This window comes from Fusarium oxysporum, chromosome I (assembly GCF_013085055.1).
Source record: "Fusarium oxysporum Fo47 chromosome I, complete sequence".
NCBI classification, from domain to species: Eukaryota; Fungi; Ascomycota; class Sordariomycetes; order Hypocreales; family Nectriaceae; genus Fusarium; species Fusarium oxysporum.
The window spans coordinates 3,410,197-3,423,858 of record NC_072840.1 but is presented as its reverse complement, the minus strand read 5'-3'; the positions used below and the strand labels follow the sequence as shown (position 1 = coordinate 3,423,858).

The 13,662-nt window shown below is 48.8% G+C and overlaps 5 protein-coding genes across 5 annotated transcripts; 3 read left to right on the top strand and 2 right to left on the bottom strand.

Annotated features, from left to right (window-relative positions):
• Positions 1-411: 411 nt before the first annotated feature.
• Positions 412-1,083, bottom strand: FOBCDRAFT_211892 (uncharacterized protein). The gene has a single exon (XM_031182193.3). The coding sequence runs from the start codon at positions 972-974 to the stop codon at positions 549-551; it is 426 nt and encodes a 141-aa protein (XP_031042961.2). The 5' UTR covers positions 975-1,083; the 3' UTR covers positions 412-548.
• Positions 1,084-1,879: 796 nt separating this feature from the next.
• Positions 1,880-3,985, bottom strand: FOBCDRAFT_267407 (uncharacterized protein; the record flags this gene model as incomplete). The annotated part of the gene is made up of 2 exons (XM_054702838.1): positions 1,880-2,167; positions 2,951-3,985. The coding sequence occupies 2 exons, from the start codon at positions 3,983-3,985 to the stop codon at positions 1,880-1,882; spliced, it is 1,323 nt and encodes a 440-aa protein (XP_054558813.1).
• Positions 3,986-5,325: 1,340 nt separating this feature from the next.
• FOBCDRAFT_4916 (uncharacterized protein) lies at positions 5,326-7,218 on the top strand. The gene is made up of 3 exons (XM_031182189.3): positions 5,326-5,510; positions 5,574-6,613; positions 6,664-7,218. The coding sequence occupies exons 1-3, from the start codon at positions 5,477-5,479 to the stop codon at positions 6,949-6,951; spliced, it is 1,362 nt and encodes a 453-aa protein (XP_031042957.3). The 5' UTR covers positions 5,326-5,476; the 3' UTR covers positions 6,952-7,218.
• A 364-nt stretch (positions 7,219-7,582) lies between these two features.
• FOBCDRAFT_283870 (uncharacterized protein) lies at positions 7,583-10,442 on the top strand. Its single transcript, XM_031182188.3, has 3 exons — positions 7,583-8,330; positions 8,458-8,994; positions 9,045-10,442. The coding sequence occupies exons 1-3, from the start codon at positions 7,842-7,844 to the stop codon at positions 10,056-10,058; spliced, it is 2,040 nt and encodes a 679-aa protein (XP_031042956.3). The 5' UTR covers positions 7,583-7,841; the 3' UTR covers positions 10,059-10,442.
• Positions 10,443-11,420: 978 nt separating this feature from the next.
• On the top strand, positions 11,421-13,497 carry FOBCDRAFT_211884 (uncharacterized protein). Its single transcript, XM_031182186.3, has one exon. It carries the CDS (start codon positions 11,900-11,902, stop codon positions 12,998-13,000), a length of 1,101 nt encoding a protein of 366 aa, XP_031042954.2. The 5' UTR covers positions 11,421-11,899; the 3' UTR covers positions 13,001-13,497.
• Positions 13,498-13,662: the final 165 nt, after the last annotated feature.

The window sequence follows — 13,662 nt, the reverse complement described above, 5'->3', positions numbered from 1 at the left end:
AGTGCTCCTTACAACCCCAGAGATATAATGATACAGGGAAGCTAATTGGAGGAGAAACTATAAACATCGTAATGTGGGAAGAATGCTGAAACAAACGCTAGTTTTCCGAGCCATGTAGCGATGCCCGTGCTTCTAAGACCAAGGTCGGGGTAGGGATGGCAGCTCCTAGCGGACGTTGTATTTTTTAAGTGAACGAACTCCTCTTGGTGATGATTTGCAAGGAATGCCGAAACTGCCGCCTTATGTTGACCTAATTTGGGGGGAGTTGCAACGAAATCTCTCCGAAGTTTACGTGATTTCCGTTTATGGTATCTTGATGGAATGGTATTGGTGGGGAATTGTCCACTTCAACAGAACCCTTGACATGCCATTTCATATCCTAGCAATCTGTATCATTATATCACAGTATGTCGCAAGAGCTAGTTGTCAGGATGTGACAATTGGTTTCCGTACAATATTTCCTGTATTTAGTTAAACCTCCTCAATCAGATGCCCAGATCGCAACAATCTTATCCCAAAACGCCAGTGGTCATGATAAAGTCCTGAGCCTAGCAGAGACTTCCCAGAGTAATCCACAAACAAGAAATAACCACGATAGTAATCCCGCTTGCCGAAGCTCTTGATCCCAAGTTAGATCCTCTACTGCTCTGTCCTTCAGCACGCCCATCACCATTCCCTTGTCCATCATGCTCAATTCGAAAATTGTAGTCATCAGTGTATCCCGCTGGCTCACATTTTGTCCCTTCAGCCATAGCCATCTTGATCGACCAGTGTCCACCTGCGCATCTCTGAAATGAATTGGTCATACAGTGCCATTGGCCCTCTGTACTGCACCCTGAACCTGCTTCCTCGTCGCGTTGAAATAACGTGTTGCGGGCATCTTTTGAGTCTGATGAGGCCAGAACGAGGCATGAGAAGAATAGAAGAAGTACCGCTAACGTTGCTGGTAGCTGATAAATTGAGGTGGGACGCATTTTGATGTAATTGGGCACTCCGGATTCCGGATGAGATCGGCGGTTTCGGAGGCGGAGCCGGCGTTATGTGGGGTTAGTGGACCAAGGCAAAGAAACAAATGACTTCTAGAAATTGTACTACAGATCTTTGTTTCAACTTCAACGTTCCAAACCCGTAGAGACCGGAGGTTTAAATACTTGTCCCCTCAAACCCCGATATTTGATCTCATTTCCTATTCACATACCGCCTCACATCGCCTCGCCTTGGCTTGTATGAACTGTTGCTGCCCAGCGTGGGTCATGTACTGGACGTGGATCGGTCTCATTGGAGAACTCGAGAAGGAAGACAAGCGACAATGGGGAGATGGCTTTTTTGGCAGCGAGGCTCGAGGCCTGTCACACTGTGCGATCTCATGTGGATATGGAGTCTTAGCTGTGATGAGTCTTGCATAGGGTTGAGGTAAGTTGGGCTTGAAGTGTGATTTGATGCTGCAGTTGTGAGTGAGGGCTTGTGGCAGCCCAGGAGCCAATCGAGGATAAGGCGAGCATCCTGGAACGACGTTGGATAATTCTGTACCTGGCAGGTAGTAACTGACCAATTCCGAAAGTCCTGAAGTTATTCTTTGACCAGGAAATTATGCAAACTTATGTGCGACCAGAAATAGTTTCATTCACAGCATTAGAAGAACAATCAGGCACCCTGTGAACTGAAGGGCCGCAACCAAAATTGTAAATTGAGATAGAAATAAATGAGTGTAGATCCAAATAGCCCCGACTACCTTACTTAAGAAATGAATGCTGTGTGCTGTTTTTCAGACAGTCAGACCCTTATATCTCTCGACTTCCACCTTCATTTCCCTCCACCAACATCCTGTTCGGACCATCACCTTATGATAGACAATGCCCTGACTTCCCACATTGCTGAATCAGACATACTCAGAGGCGCTGACAGTTTTGGTCGCGGCCTGCTGGTCCTTAATCTTTCGAGACCGCTCCTTGAAGAACATGCAAGCCACTCCAACGATGGCGACGAAGAAAACAGAGCCGATCATGGCTCCTCCGATGATGACCGCCTCATCGTGACTGCCGGCCTTGTCGACAATGTACTTGGCGGAACTATCGTTGCCATTGGTGCTGAAGGGACCCATAGAAGAATCCATGATTGTTGTAAAGTGTGAAGTCAAGAATTTTGAAGTCTGATATTTGCGGTGTTCCTAGACTTGTTAGTTAGTGCCCCTTATCCAAGGCGGCAGAGAGTGACGAACAGTTTTGTATATGTTGGGTGTCGGCAAAAGATCGTGGATTAAAGAACGGCAACTTGAGTAAAATTGATTAACTGCTTGCACCAGGCTCGCAGTGTGTGAGAACGAATGAAATGATTGAGTTAGGCATTGCTCTCTTGTGGGTTTGCCCAATATTTGTACAAATTCGAAAAAACGGTAGGAATGATGAGTCGTTTTCTTGTTAGTATTGTTCTGGGATAATGTGGATTTCTGCCTCTCCTGAATGTTTCGGCCCTTTGTTTATGTCTGTATCTAACATGCGGTCAAACTTGCCAGGCCCGTGTGCGCCATGACTTCTAGAAGCTCTGAGATGATATATCATTCTTCTGACCACAACCAACACGCTAGTACGCCGTCAGATTATATTCAACAGCTATAGTGTACACTCTAGCAGGGTTCAGCTAATGTCGTTACACAAGACATGACTTTGATGCTTTGCTCTGCACCTTTGTTTATAGAAGGTTGGTGTTGATTGGTATTATTCATTACATGCGGCAAAACGTCCCAGCGCTTGGTCCGCTTGCCTCCTTTCGCTGGGTCTATTATAAACTGTGCCCAATATTACAAGGAAACCGTTATGCTATGCCAGTTATCCTCCCTGTTCGCCAAGCTGCTTACCTTTTTGTCTATATCCTCCGTTGAATGCATGCTGAACTCGCAACTGAGTGATGCTTTTAACTTTTCACAAATATCTCGAAATCAGATCGCCAGTACTGTTCCATTCCAGGCTGGGTAGGAGGTGTGCCATGCGCCATTATCGTGTGTCTTTGAGGCAGAGCTTGACTCAAGGGTGCTAGTTTCGGTGATTGAAGTGGTAGTGGTAGTCAATTTGATCAAAGTCGTTGGCGCTACAGGGGGCTCATAAGGTACGGCGGCAGTAGACCAGGACTGATCCTGAGTCGCATGGCTTTCAGCAAAGGTACCCTGTGAAGGAATAGGCGCCACTGGAGCGTCCGGTGTAGGACGTTCAGTTTGTTCTGGAGCTCCAGCACTCTCGCTTGTCTGGGTAAGGAGGGTAGTTGGTTCCGAAACCGGGGCTGGGCTTTCGATAGTGGGAGGAGGCTGAGCAACTGTCTCAACGGGTGGAGGATAGTCAGTGATGCAGGTGATTGGCGATGTTTCAGTAGTCTGAGGCGACTCAACGTTGGTAGGTGATTCGGGCTCAGGCTCAGGTTGGGGTATGGGCTGAGGTTGAGATGTCACGCCTGGGGCGGCAGCCGAGCTTAGATCAGTTGTACCTTGGGCAATCGGCTCTCGCTCGTCGGTAGTAGTACCGGGCTCTTGTGTGGTTGTCGGCTTTTCCGGTGCTTTGGGCTTTGAGCTGGGGTGAGGGACAGTGACCGTCTCAGTGACTGGCTCATCGTCCATGTTGATAACCGAGACGGTAGTAGGGACTGCCTTGGTGACAGTCTTTCCGGGAGCAGTGACGATACTGGGCTTTTCGGTTTGTGTGACAATTTTTGTGACTGGCTTTCGTGTCACTGTTCGGATAACTGTCACGACGCCATCTCCGTCGTTGTCACTACTACCGCCACCGCTCCCATTACTGCTGCCCCCATTCCCATGCCCATCTCCATTTCCTCCACCAAGGTCACCTGAGGCGGGGTCATCGTCGCCAGGTTCTAAAGGAACGACTGAGTATTTGGGTTTGGCTGTAGCATCGCGGTGCACGATTCTAGGCTGGGGAAGTGCAGTGACGGTGGTATAAGAAGCAGAAAGAGCCAGAAGAAGGGGGATGAACCCGCGCATCTTGACGAGGCTATTTCGCTGAATGCGTTTGTTGTTTGCAGGTAGTGAGTTTGGTGTTATTTGGTGAAGAAATAGGAAATGGACTCGCGGTGGTGCTTTAAGGTGCTTGCGGATGCTGGCACTGGCAGCTAACAAGAGACCATCAAGAGCGAGTGAATGCCATGAGCGATTCACAACTGAGTGAAGGATAATCACAGTCTGAAAATGAGAGACAAATGTTGAATCTTATGTGAAACTAGGAAGACAAGACAAGAGAAAGTGGCACAAACCTGGCATGTCCTAGGAATAGTTTTATTCATTGCAATTGAGATGGCTGGTGAAAGCTGCTATCCCTAGCAGGTGTTGAGACTTGAATTCATGGAGGTTGGAGTGACACCAAAAACGCGCTAGCATCTTCTGGTCAGGAACAATCGGGAGATTCTATGGGCGTTGGTCCTAGCGAGCGATTCACCAACCACCTATAAACGCAACCTAGAGATTTGATTGGTTGAATTGTGAGCCAACGTTATCTCGAATGCATCGTTCAGCTGCATAGCATCGGTGGGGTTATCCGAAAAACGCAAATTAAGAAGTTCAATCCCTTATTTGGCCATCTAACATGGTCTAATCTATTCTTTAGCTTTCCAGACCCTCTTTGTTGGCTCTGCTCTGGAACTATGATGAAGTTAAGTTGCGCGTTTGTGGCGGTGGAGTGGCGCTTGTGTCATTGAAGTGGCTGAAGGACATCTCCGAATCCGGCAAGCCCAATAATTAAGACTGCCTGTCTGAGTCGTTTAATTAGCAGAGAGCCAGAACCCATGATCATGGCAGTTGAGAGTCCGAACAGGTCATGCGATGACGACTCACGCGAGCTTGGCAGCGAGCCCTTATTCCTCGCGCATCCGTCAACACACCCACTCAGCCTCGAATGGGACCTCGAATGGTGGCCATTTTGCCGGGAAAACGTGACAAAAATCGTCTCCGCATCCTCATCAAAAGACTGGGTTTCCCATGCTGAGGAAGCGGGTCAGGCATCCTTTGACATTCATTTCTTGCATCTGCCCAAGATATTTCGAGCTCTTGCTGCATGGTATCCGAGTCTCGGCTGCATTGACTAGATGCTTAAATCAAGATGCCCCTGCCAAAGTCCTCGAATGAGGGGCAAAATCTTGTCAACAAGACGTTCTGTTTGGTGAAAATGACGTTCCATCCGATCCCAAGTTTAGTATCTTGGCTGTTGGCTTGCTCCGCCTCTGGGCAACCCACATGGATCGCCATTATTGAGATAGCGCCTCAAGGCTGAGCAGCATATGCGCGTCTCTCTTCAGCCCAAGGCAACTCAGGTACCATAAGTAGTTTGGGTTTTAAATAAGAGACCGAGGTGCCACTGTCCATTTCCATTCCGCCAGCACTTCCGTACATACTCCGTTTGTACAAAACCCATCATTTCCCCTCCGTCACCCCGCAATATCCATACAAATTTAATATCACGTCACCATAGTCATACGCACCATGTCTTACCAAGGTTACGGTGCTCCCTACGGCCGTAAGTAAACTGTCCATATCTATGATACGACAGGCAAGGCAATCTGACTGGATTAACATGTAGAACCGCCGCCTCCACAAGGTTATGGTCAATATCCCCCACCACAGCAGCCGTATGGTGGTTATCAACAGCCTCCTCCTGGACAATATCCTCCTCAGCAAGGCGGGTATCAGCAACCTCACGGCCACTATCCTCCTCCCGGAGGTCCTCCCCAATCTCAGCAACCTTACGGCGGATACCAGCAGCAACCTCCTCCTCCACAACATTACGGCGCACCTCCAGGACCTCCACAGGGCCATTATGGCGCGCCTCCTCCTCACCAGCAACATCATCAACCCTACGGCCAACCTTCACCTGCGCCGCCCAGTCAGTACGGCGCGCCTCCTCCTCAACAATATGGTGCGCCGCCAGTCCAACCGACTCCACCCTCGCTTGGCTACGGGCCGCCTCAGATCATCCAATGGAATGGCGGCCCCGACGCTGACGCTTTGCGCAAAGCGATGAAGGGCTTTGGTACTGATGAGAAAGCATTGATCGCCATTTTGGCCAATAAGGACCCTCTGCAAGTTGATACGATCCGCGCTGCTTACGAACGCAACCATCGTCGCAAACTGGTCTCTGATATTCAGAGTGAGACAAGTTCATGGTTCCAGAAGGCTTTGGTCTCACTGGCCCGCGGCCCGCTCCTGTCTGACGTGCATGCCTTGCATGACGCCATGTCTGGACCTGGAACTAAAGAGGTTGTTCTCAACGATGTTCTGCTTGGTCGATCAAATGCAGATCTCAAGGCAATCAAGAGCGCGTACTATCAAACCTTCCACGACAAGCTCGAGGATGTAGTGAAGGGCGATTTGAGCATGAAGACTGAGCGACACTTCATGATTGTTCTCGGCGCTACGAGAGCTGAGGACGCTGCGCCGGTCGACCCTCGACAGGTTGATGACGATGTCATGCAGATCTACAAGGCTACCGAGGGCAAGATGGGCACCGACGAGATTCTAGTATGCAGCATTCTCAGCACAAGGAACGATAATCAGATTCGCGCCATTGCGCACACCTACAAGCAGAAGTTTAACAAGGACCTTGAAAAGGTTATCAAGAGCGTGAGTACATTTGACACTACAATATGAAACAACTTACTAATGTGACCTAGGAATTTTCTGGCCACATGGAGGATGCTCTCCTTTTCCAGCTACGCAATGCCACAGACAAGTACATGCATGCAGCCAAGCTTCTTGAGGATTCAATGGCTGGTATGGGAACAAAGGATCATCTCCTGATTTCAAGAACAATCCGCTACCATTGGGATCGAAACACGCTCAACAACGTCAAGGGTGCATACCAACAAAGATACGGTAAGAGTCTCGGCAAACGGATTTACGGCGAGACATCGGGTGACTATCGAAAAACACTGCTCGCAGCAATTGGTGAGCCTTATTAAGAGGTGGAGTAGACGAAAAGACAAATGAGAGGGCAGATTTCGCGATTAGAAGGATATGATATGGATTCGAGTCGGGCTTCACAGCCTCTCACGGCCGATGCTCAATGTAATGAGGGGCGTTTGCCATGACGATGCGTTGTCTTGACATTGAATGGCTACAGGACCTGTAGAGAATGAGATTAAGATACCAGGTATGAATTAAGAGTTATATTCACTGTTAATGCGTTTAGAAAGTAAATCATATAACCTTAGGTGTCAATATTAAAGCATATTTCTAATCAATACTATACTATTAATATATAAGCTATATAAAAGTACTTACAACTTATAAGTTATAATTAATAAGCCTTTATAAGATTTATTATTAATTTCATTTTAATATATACTTAAGTACTTATGCATAAACTGTCACGTGACCCTTCTCCACTTTGAGAGGCTATTTCTGAATCACGCTAGCGCTATTAACGCACTAAGTAACTTTTATAAGGCTAAAGGCTCCCCTTTAAGCAATAACCCTCCCTGACTTTTTCCACACCCTTGGCGCATACGGAACCCCTGCTAACTTTTATACCCCTTAGCGCGCAAGCAAGTGCGAACGCGTCTTGAAGGCATTTGGCATTTGGGCACAGAAGAAGGCACGACGATATTCATCCGTTGGTGAAGGCTCACAGTCAGTCAGCCCTGTTCGCTGTTTGCTCTCTTGCTTTCATCATACTCTTTACTCTGTTTCTTGTTTTCAACCTCATTCATTATAAGGCCATATTTCGATGATAACCGAGTAGTCCCCAGCAACTCTGGACACGCTCCTCTCAAGTTTCTGGGGTTCTGAGATAGCCGCTGAGAGCGAGGAGAAGCGCGGCACTTCTCTCTGGAGTGTTCGGGGACGGAGGATGGCAACACAAGCTACATCTCCGCCAGCTGGCGTACCATTGCAGAATGGTACAAATGGTGCAAAGAGTCCTAATCCAACCATCGCTCATCCATACGGCCAAACACCAGTACCTCTGCCAAGCTATGCTCCTACTTCGCGATCTGCGTCAGTCGCCTCTACTCCTACTGCGCAAAAGCAGAGCGCTTCGCCCTCACCAACAACTCCTTTTCTCCCACCAGGACATCACCAATCACCGCCAATGCAGACAAATCATTTGAACCAGACAATTTCACAGCACTCTCAGACGCAGATACTCAACGCCCCATCGCAGGCACAAGGTCTGATGTCGCCAACACTGAATCAGCTGCCGCACTCCGTCGAGTCATCAAATCACTACCATGAGTTGACTGCTTTAGTCGAGAAAACGCCGGCTGACGTTGTTCGCCAAGTTGTTCGAGACAAATGGGAAAAGTCTCTTGCGGGCTCACAGTATCACATTGCTTTCTTGGTAAGTTTCTCATGCGCTGCATTTTGGTTCAAGTCTACCTCGAGTATCCTCCTCTGAGCGTGTTGGTTTCATCACAGCTCCCACACTTTCTACTCTTGCTTCCTATGACTTGCTAACTCTTTCATAGTTGAATGCGACTATGCACCAAGCATCTCCCGAGACTATTGCTAAGGCCGTCCAGGAGTTCGGTGCAAGCCTGGTACAAAAGTCTAAGCGCGAGTTATTGGGTCACCTTAACGCCAGTGACTTTGACGAGCTCGCCGACTTGATACTCCCTCGGGTTAGTACACAGTTTCTGGACAGGGCCCTTGCAAGGCGTCTGGAGACGATACCAGCCCGTCAGCTTGTCAACGCGTTGGCGCGTGCAGAACGGCTGGGCTACGATGTCAAGGATATCGTCCAAGAGCATAATGAGCATGTCATCCCTTCTTTGCACTCATTGCCAGTGCAGCCACAGCCGCAGCCCATGGGGCCTCTAACAAACACGGCACTCAGTGCGAGGCAATACCATAATCCCCCCGTCGCTTCGCAAACTCCCCCACCGCCAATGCAATATGTTAATGAACCAGCGACTCAAACTCCGACGAGGTACCCGTCAGAACTTCCAGGGCTCGTTTGGTGCAAGTGTGGTTGGCCATGTGCTTCGCAAGCGGCACTCGACTATGTAAGTTGCCAATTCAAACAAGTCAATTGGATTTGTCTAACAGCGAATAGCACCACAAGAAGAGCGCCTGCAACAGAATCCAAGCAAATGACGTAGCTGGGAGAGATATCTGCCTCTTTTGCGGTTGCAGATTCGGCAGTGGCGGTGGTTTACTCTACCATGAGAAGTCTAACGTCTGCGGAAACCACGCTCGCGTCACTGCTGAAATGATGCGGAAGTTGCTTCTCGCTCTTCGTCCTGAGAATCCGCAGCCTCCTGTGCCAGACCCCTCTTCTCAAGTTACACGCATCCCTTATACCCAAGTGCCTTTACCGCCGATTCAGCCCCAAACGACCTGGGCACACTCAACGACATCATATCCTACTGGGACTCCAAGTCGTGATTCGGGTCGCGATCCATACGCCCACCTCAGCCCGGAAGATTTGAAGAGGTTCAATGATATCATGAAGAGTGCAGAAGCAAAATACGGAGGTCTAATGAAAGATGCTATGCTCCTCAACGAGCCAGAGAGATCGAAACGATTGGCAAGTCTAAAAAACTCATATAACACAAAGCAAAGCACCACTCGCAAGAAATTTGGTATCCGACTTCGCGAGAGGCGAACCCGAGGAGAGATTGAAGCTGAGGAGGCTCGACTGATGGGGACTCCAAGTGGCACCGCGACTCCACCGGCTACAGCCGCATCTGACGGCGATATTCGCTCAAGGAAGAGGGCACGAACCGACGATGACCAGTCGCCGTCATCGAGCGCGACTAAAAGGACTCAAGAAAGTCCCCAGAAGAGGGTCCCTGTGTCAGAGATGGGCGGACTCTCGGGGTCATCAGCAACCGCAGAACTCACAGATCCTACGGCATACTTGAACCCAACTCAGCCCCGTTATGCGCCATCAAAAACAGCCGCCCTCGGTGGCCAGTCTAGGGTGTTTGGTTCTGCAGAGCGAACCAGACCGTCGATGCGAGGGACCCTCGATGATCCCATGTCAATTCACGACGACGACAATTCGGAAACAGACAGTGATAGCGATAGTGATAGCGAGGGCGACATTCCGGCTACTATCTCCTAATTTTACAGATTCGCAAGCATGAGCATGGCGTTTGGGATTACACGATTTGATACCCCTGACATCAGGAAGTGAACGCACAGGAAAGTCAGGATTGGGGTGCATTGGGGACGGAGTTAAATAAGCATTTTGACGGACGCCGGTTAACATAAACAATGATGCTGCGCCAAATCAACAAAAAGACCAATGGGAATCTTGGGAGGGCAAGACATCAGAGTTGCTTCCAGGACAACTGGGTTTTGGCTGCGAGCACTGGTTTCTAAATGATCTTTGGTCGAAACAGGCGTCGAAAAAATATCCTTAAGGGTATATATGAGCGTGTACATATTGCACTAGGGGATCTCGACGCGAAAACAGTTTTGGAGTCAATAGGTATCATCAAAACGCTGTACATTATTAATATAATATGTTAAGATGCTAACGACTCCTGCTGAAGTCTGTAAACAATGTTGCAATGGTGTGCACAGTCACAAAGGCAACGTCTTTGAATATTCAAGTATTTTACTTGAAGCTGTAGATGTTTCGCAGCAAGGAGAATCAACATCACCAACAAGAATTGATGGGCCCACGCATGACTCGGTATAACTTCAAGTCACGAGAGGTTTTAGTTCTTGAGAAGGCCGCGACAGGCGATAGGCGTTTCAGCCAAGAGGAAAGGATAGGGGCGATAGAATCGAGACCGTGCCTTGGACAGCCGCCCAGCTAACGTGGGCGGAAGGTTCCTCCCGTTTAAGGTCTGTTGTGAAAGTCCACAGACAAGGGCATGCTCAGTGGAGCGCCTGCGCAAACACTGAAGAGACAAAGCCTTGTTCGAAACCAAAGAAACGTCTCATTTAAAGAGTAACTTTGAGCTTATTCTGGTTAGCGGAGTAATTTTGCTCTGTTCTAAATCTGGTCATTATCACTTTCAATGGCGTTGTGTTACTTCGCGATAGCATTCATCCCTCGTCGGCTGTTATGCATCCATAGGTGCGTCTGAAGAACCTCGGTTTCATGTCATGGCAAAATAGACCCCTGATGCCCGATACGAGTTGACGCAGGAACAAGAGATTAACTTACCGAATGTCCACACAGCATCGTTGCAAGAAAAGAATGATGTGCGTGGTGAAGCTGAGCATCAATCTCCTCTGACATCCCTATCGCGATATTCAACTGGCTGGCCAGGCGCCAGCGCGGGGCCGAGGGCTACATGGTTCGACCTATGATAGCCTGAAGCGCTGTGCAGCACAGATGCATCTGCATCTGCATTGCGCAGGTCAAGTGTGACGGACATGGAAGCTGATGCAAGGGTCCTCACGCTGACTGGACGGAATATCCGCACGAGGGGCCCGTTTTGGATCCGACCTTTTGAAACGCCCAAAGCCTCTGGATCAATAGGCTTCTCTGCTCACTGTATCGCCACGAGGATGCCCAGAACGCTAGCTGCCTTCAAGGCTAGAACATGCCCCAAATGATCGCCTTGAAACCCACTAGCGACCGCCTTTGGTGCTGATGATGTACATGGATGGCGCTACGATTGGCCGATTATCGAAGCTCCTTGTCGTCCTGGCAAGGGGCTCAAGCGAGCTCTGTCTGAGGACTTCTTTTTCTCTCCCCAGATACTTGATAATCCTGCCATGAGCCACTCCTGGTGACGGCTCTTCTGTTTCAAATTCTCCTCTTGTTTTGTTTTGCTATCAACTGGCCGGCCCAGCACTTTCCTTCTACATACAGACTGATTTGGTTTTATATTTGTTTCTTACCCCCTCAACACCCTATTCCTTCTGTTTCCTTTCGGGTCTCGTCCTTCACTGAAACTCACAAAACACTCTTGCCAACTGCCCCAAGAGACATATACGACGATCATGGTTCCTCTGTTTAGCCCCTCTGGCTTTGGCCGTTTCAAGGATAGCCATAGCCGTTTGACCGCAAGCGCTTCACAAAAGTCAGTGCCTTCGCCAATGCCTTCGCCTTCGCCTTCGCAGCCTTCGCCTGAACCAATGGCGACTGTACTTATTGGCCCCAAGCAACAGCGCTTCAAGGTCAACAAGCGACTGTTATGTGCAACTTCGCCCTTCTTTGCCGACCGTTTTGGTGATCCTTCGAGTTCCAAGTCAATCTCGTTATGGCTACCTCGCGAATCATCCTCCATGTTCGGTTTGTTTGTTGACTGGGTTCACCTCGGTCTTCGGTTTCGCCCACATCTTGATGAGATGATTTCTAATGCATACGATGCTGGCCTTGAAGCTTCTCAAAACATCCACTGGTCTCTCATCCGCTTGCACCTCTTTGCATCGCGTCTTGGACTCTATCGACTTCAGGACCTCACCATGGACTCCATCCAGGACCTTTACCTTCGCTGCGATTGGGACGTTCCCTCTGGTCTCATCACCTTCCTCTACACAGAATGCGAGGATCTCGCTGCTATTCGACTTCGAAGATGGGCTGTCGCCATGGTCGCCTTCTCCTTTACCGGCGGGCCCCGTCTCACCTTCCACCCTCAGCAATCTGCTACTTCGGAACCCACCCGCTTCAGTGATCTACTAGAAGAGCTACCGGAATTTGCAAGCGACTATGACATACATATGGAAAAGATGCGGCTCTCAGGTCTCGACATTCGCTTCAAGAACCCACAGCTGCGCATTCCAGCCAACCGCCTCCGCAATGATGAGCGCGCATTTGGGTTCCGCCAATGTTCCTTCCACTCACATCGCTCAAGCGTTGGCGAGCGACGATGCCCTCACGAATCAGGCTCAACAAAGCACCGCCGTGTTTACCAATCATCGGTGAAGGAATCAGGGCCAGAATCCACAGGTTTAAGCGCCCCAACCCGGAGATATCGCGATGTCGTGCCCAGACCACTCTTTTCCGGACCGATGGACTCAGATATCGGCGAGGACGACGATGACGAAATTTCAAAAGCGATAAAGCATGTAAGATCTATTTCAAGTACACTCAAGACTTGAAGGGAGACAATCATTGCTGAAGAGAGTGACTGATGAGAATGAATCCGGCAAGGGGCCTGGGTGTGAAACTCTGATCTGCTTGATCGCCATCACGACCCCATTATTCTCGAACAGCCCCAAGACAACTCAAAGAACTTGACTTGAAATTTGATCATCAAGATCAAACAGGACGACAACTGGACCAGCCCACTGTTCTCGAGCACGTCCAGAAAGTTACATCGTTGTCTCTCGGTTAGGAAGCTCGGGGGCCTTTATATATATCGCCTCATGTCTGTGACATGGGCCTTCGTCATACGACGATACTGGTTGTTCCACCAGTTTTTTTTTTCCTTTCTTTTTTATACGCAACCTAGTCAGGTCTCCCGGAGAGAGATGGCCAATGTTCAAGCGAGTCTTAAGAACAAGATAATATTCTTTGTAAAATAGTATTTAATGTACATAACGACAAGACATCCTATCATAACAAGAGAATAATCAAACATCATGGACTCTTCAACTATCTCATTCCATTTTACTCAAGAATAATATCTATGTTCACTTTCGATGGACGGTTTATTTATGAAAAGTATTTTTTTGACATCATTCAGATCGTTGCTCGTTCTATGGATATTAAGTTCCATTGCATCATTCGTCCAAGCTTGATACATCTTCATGGTTCGGGC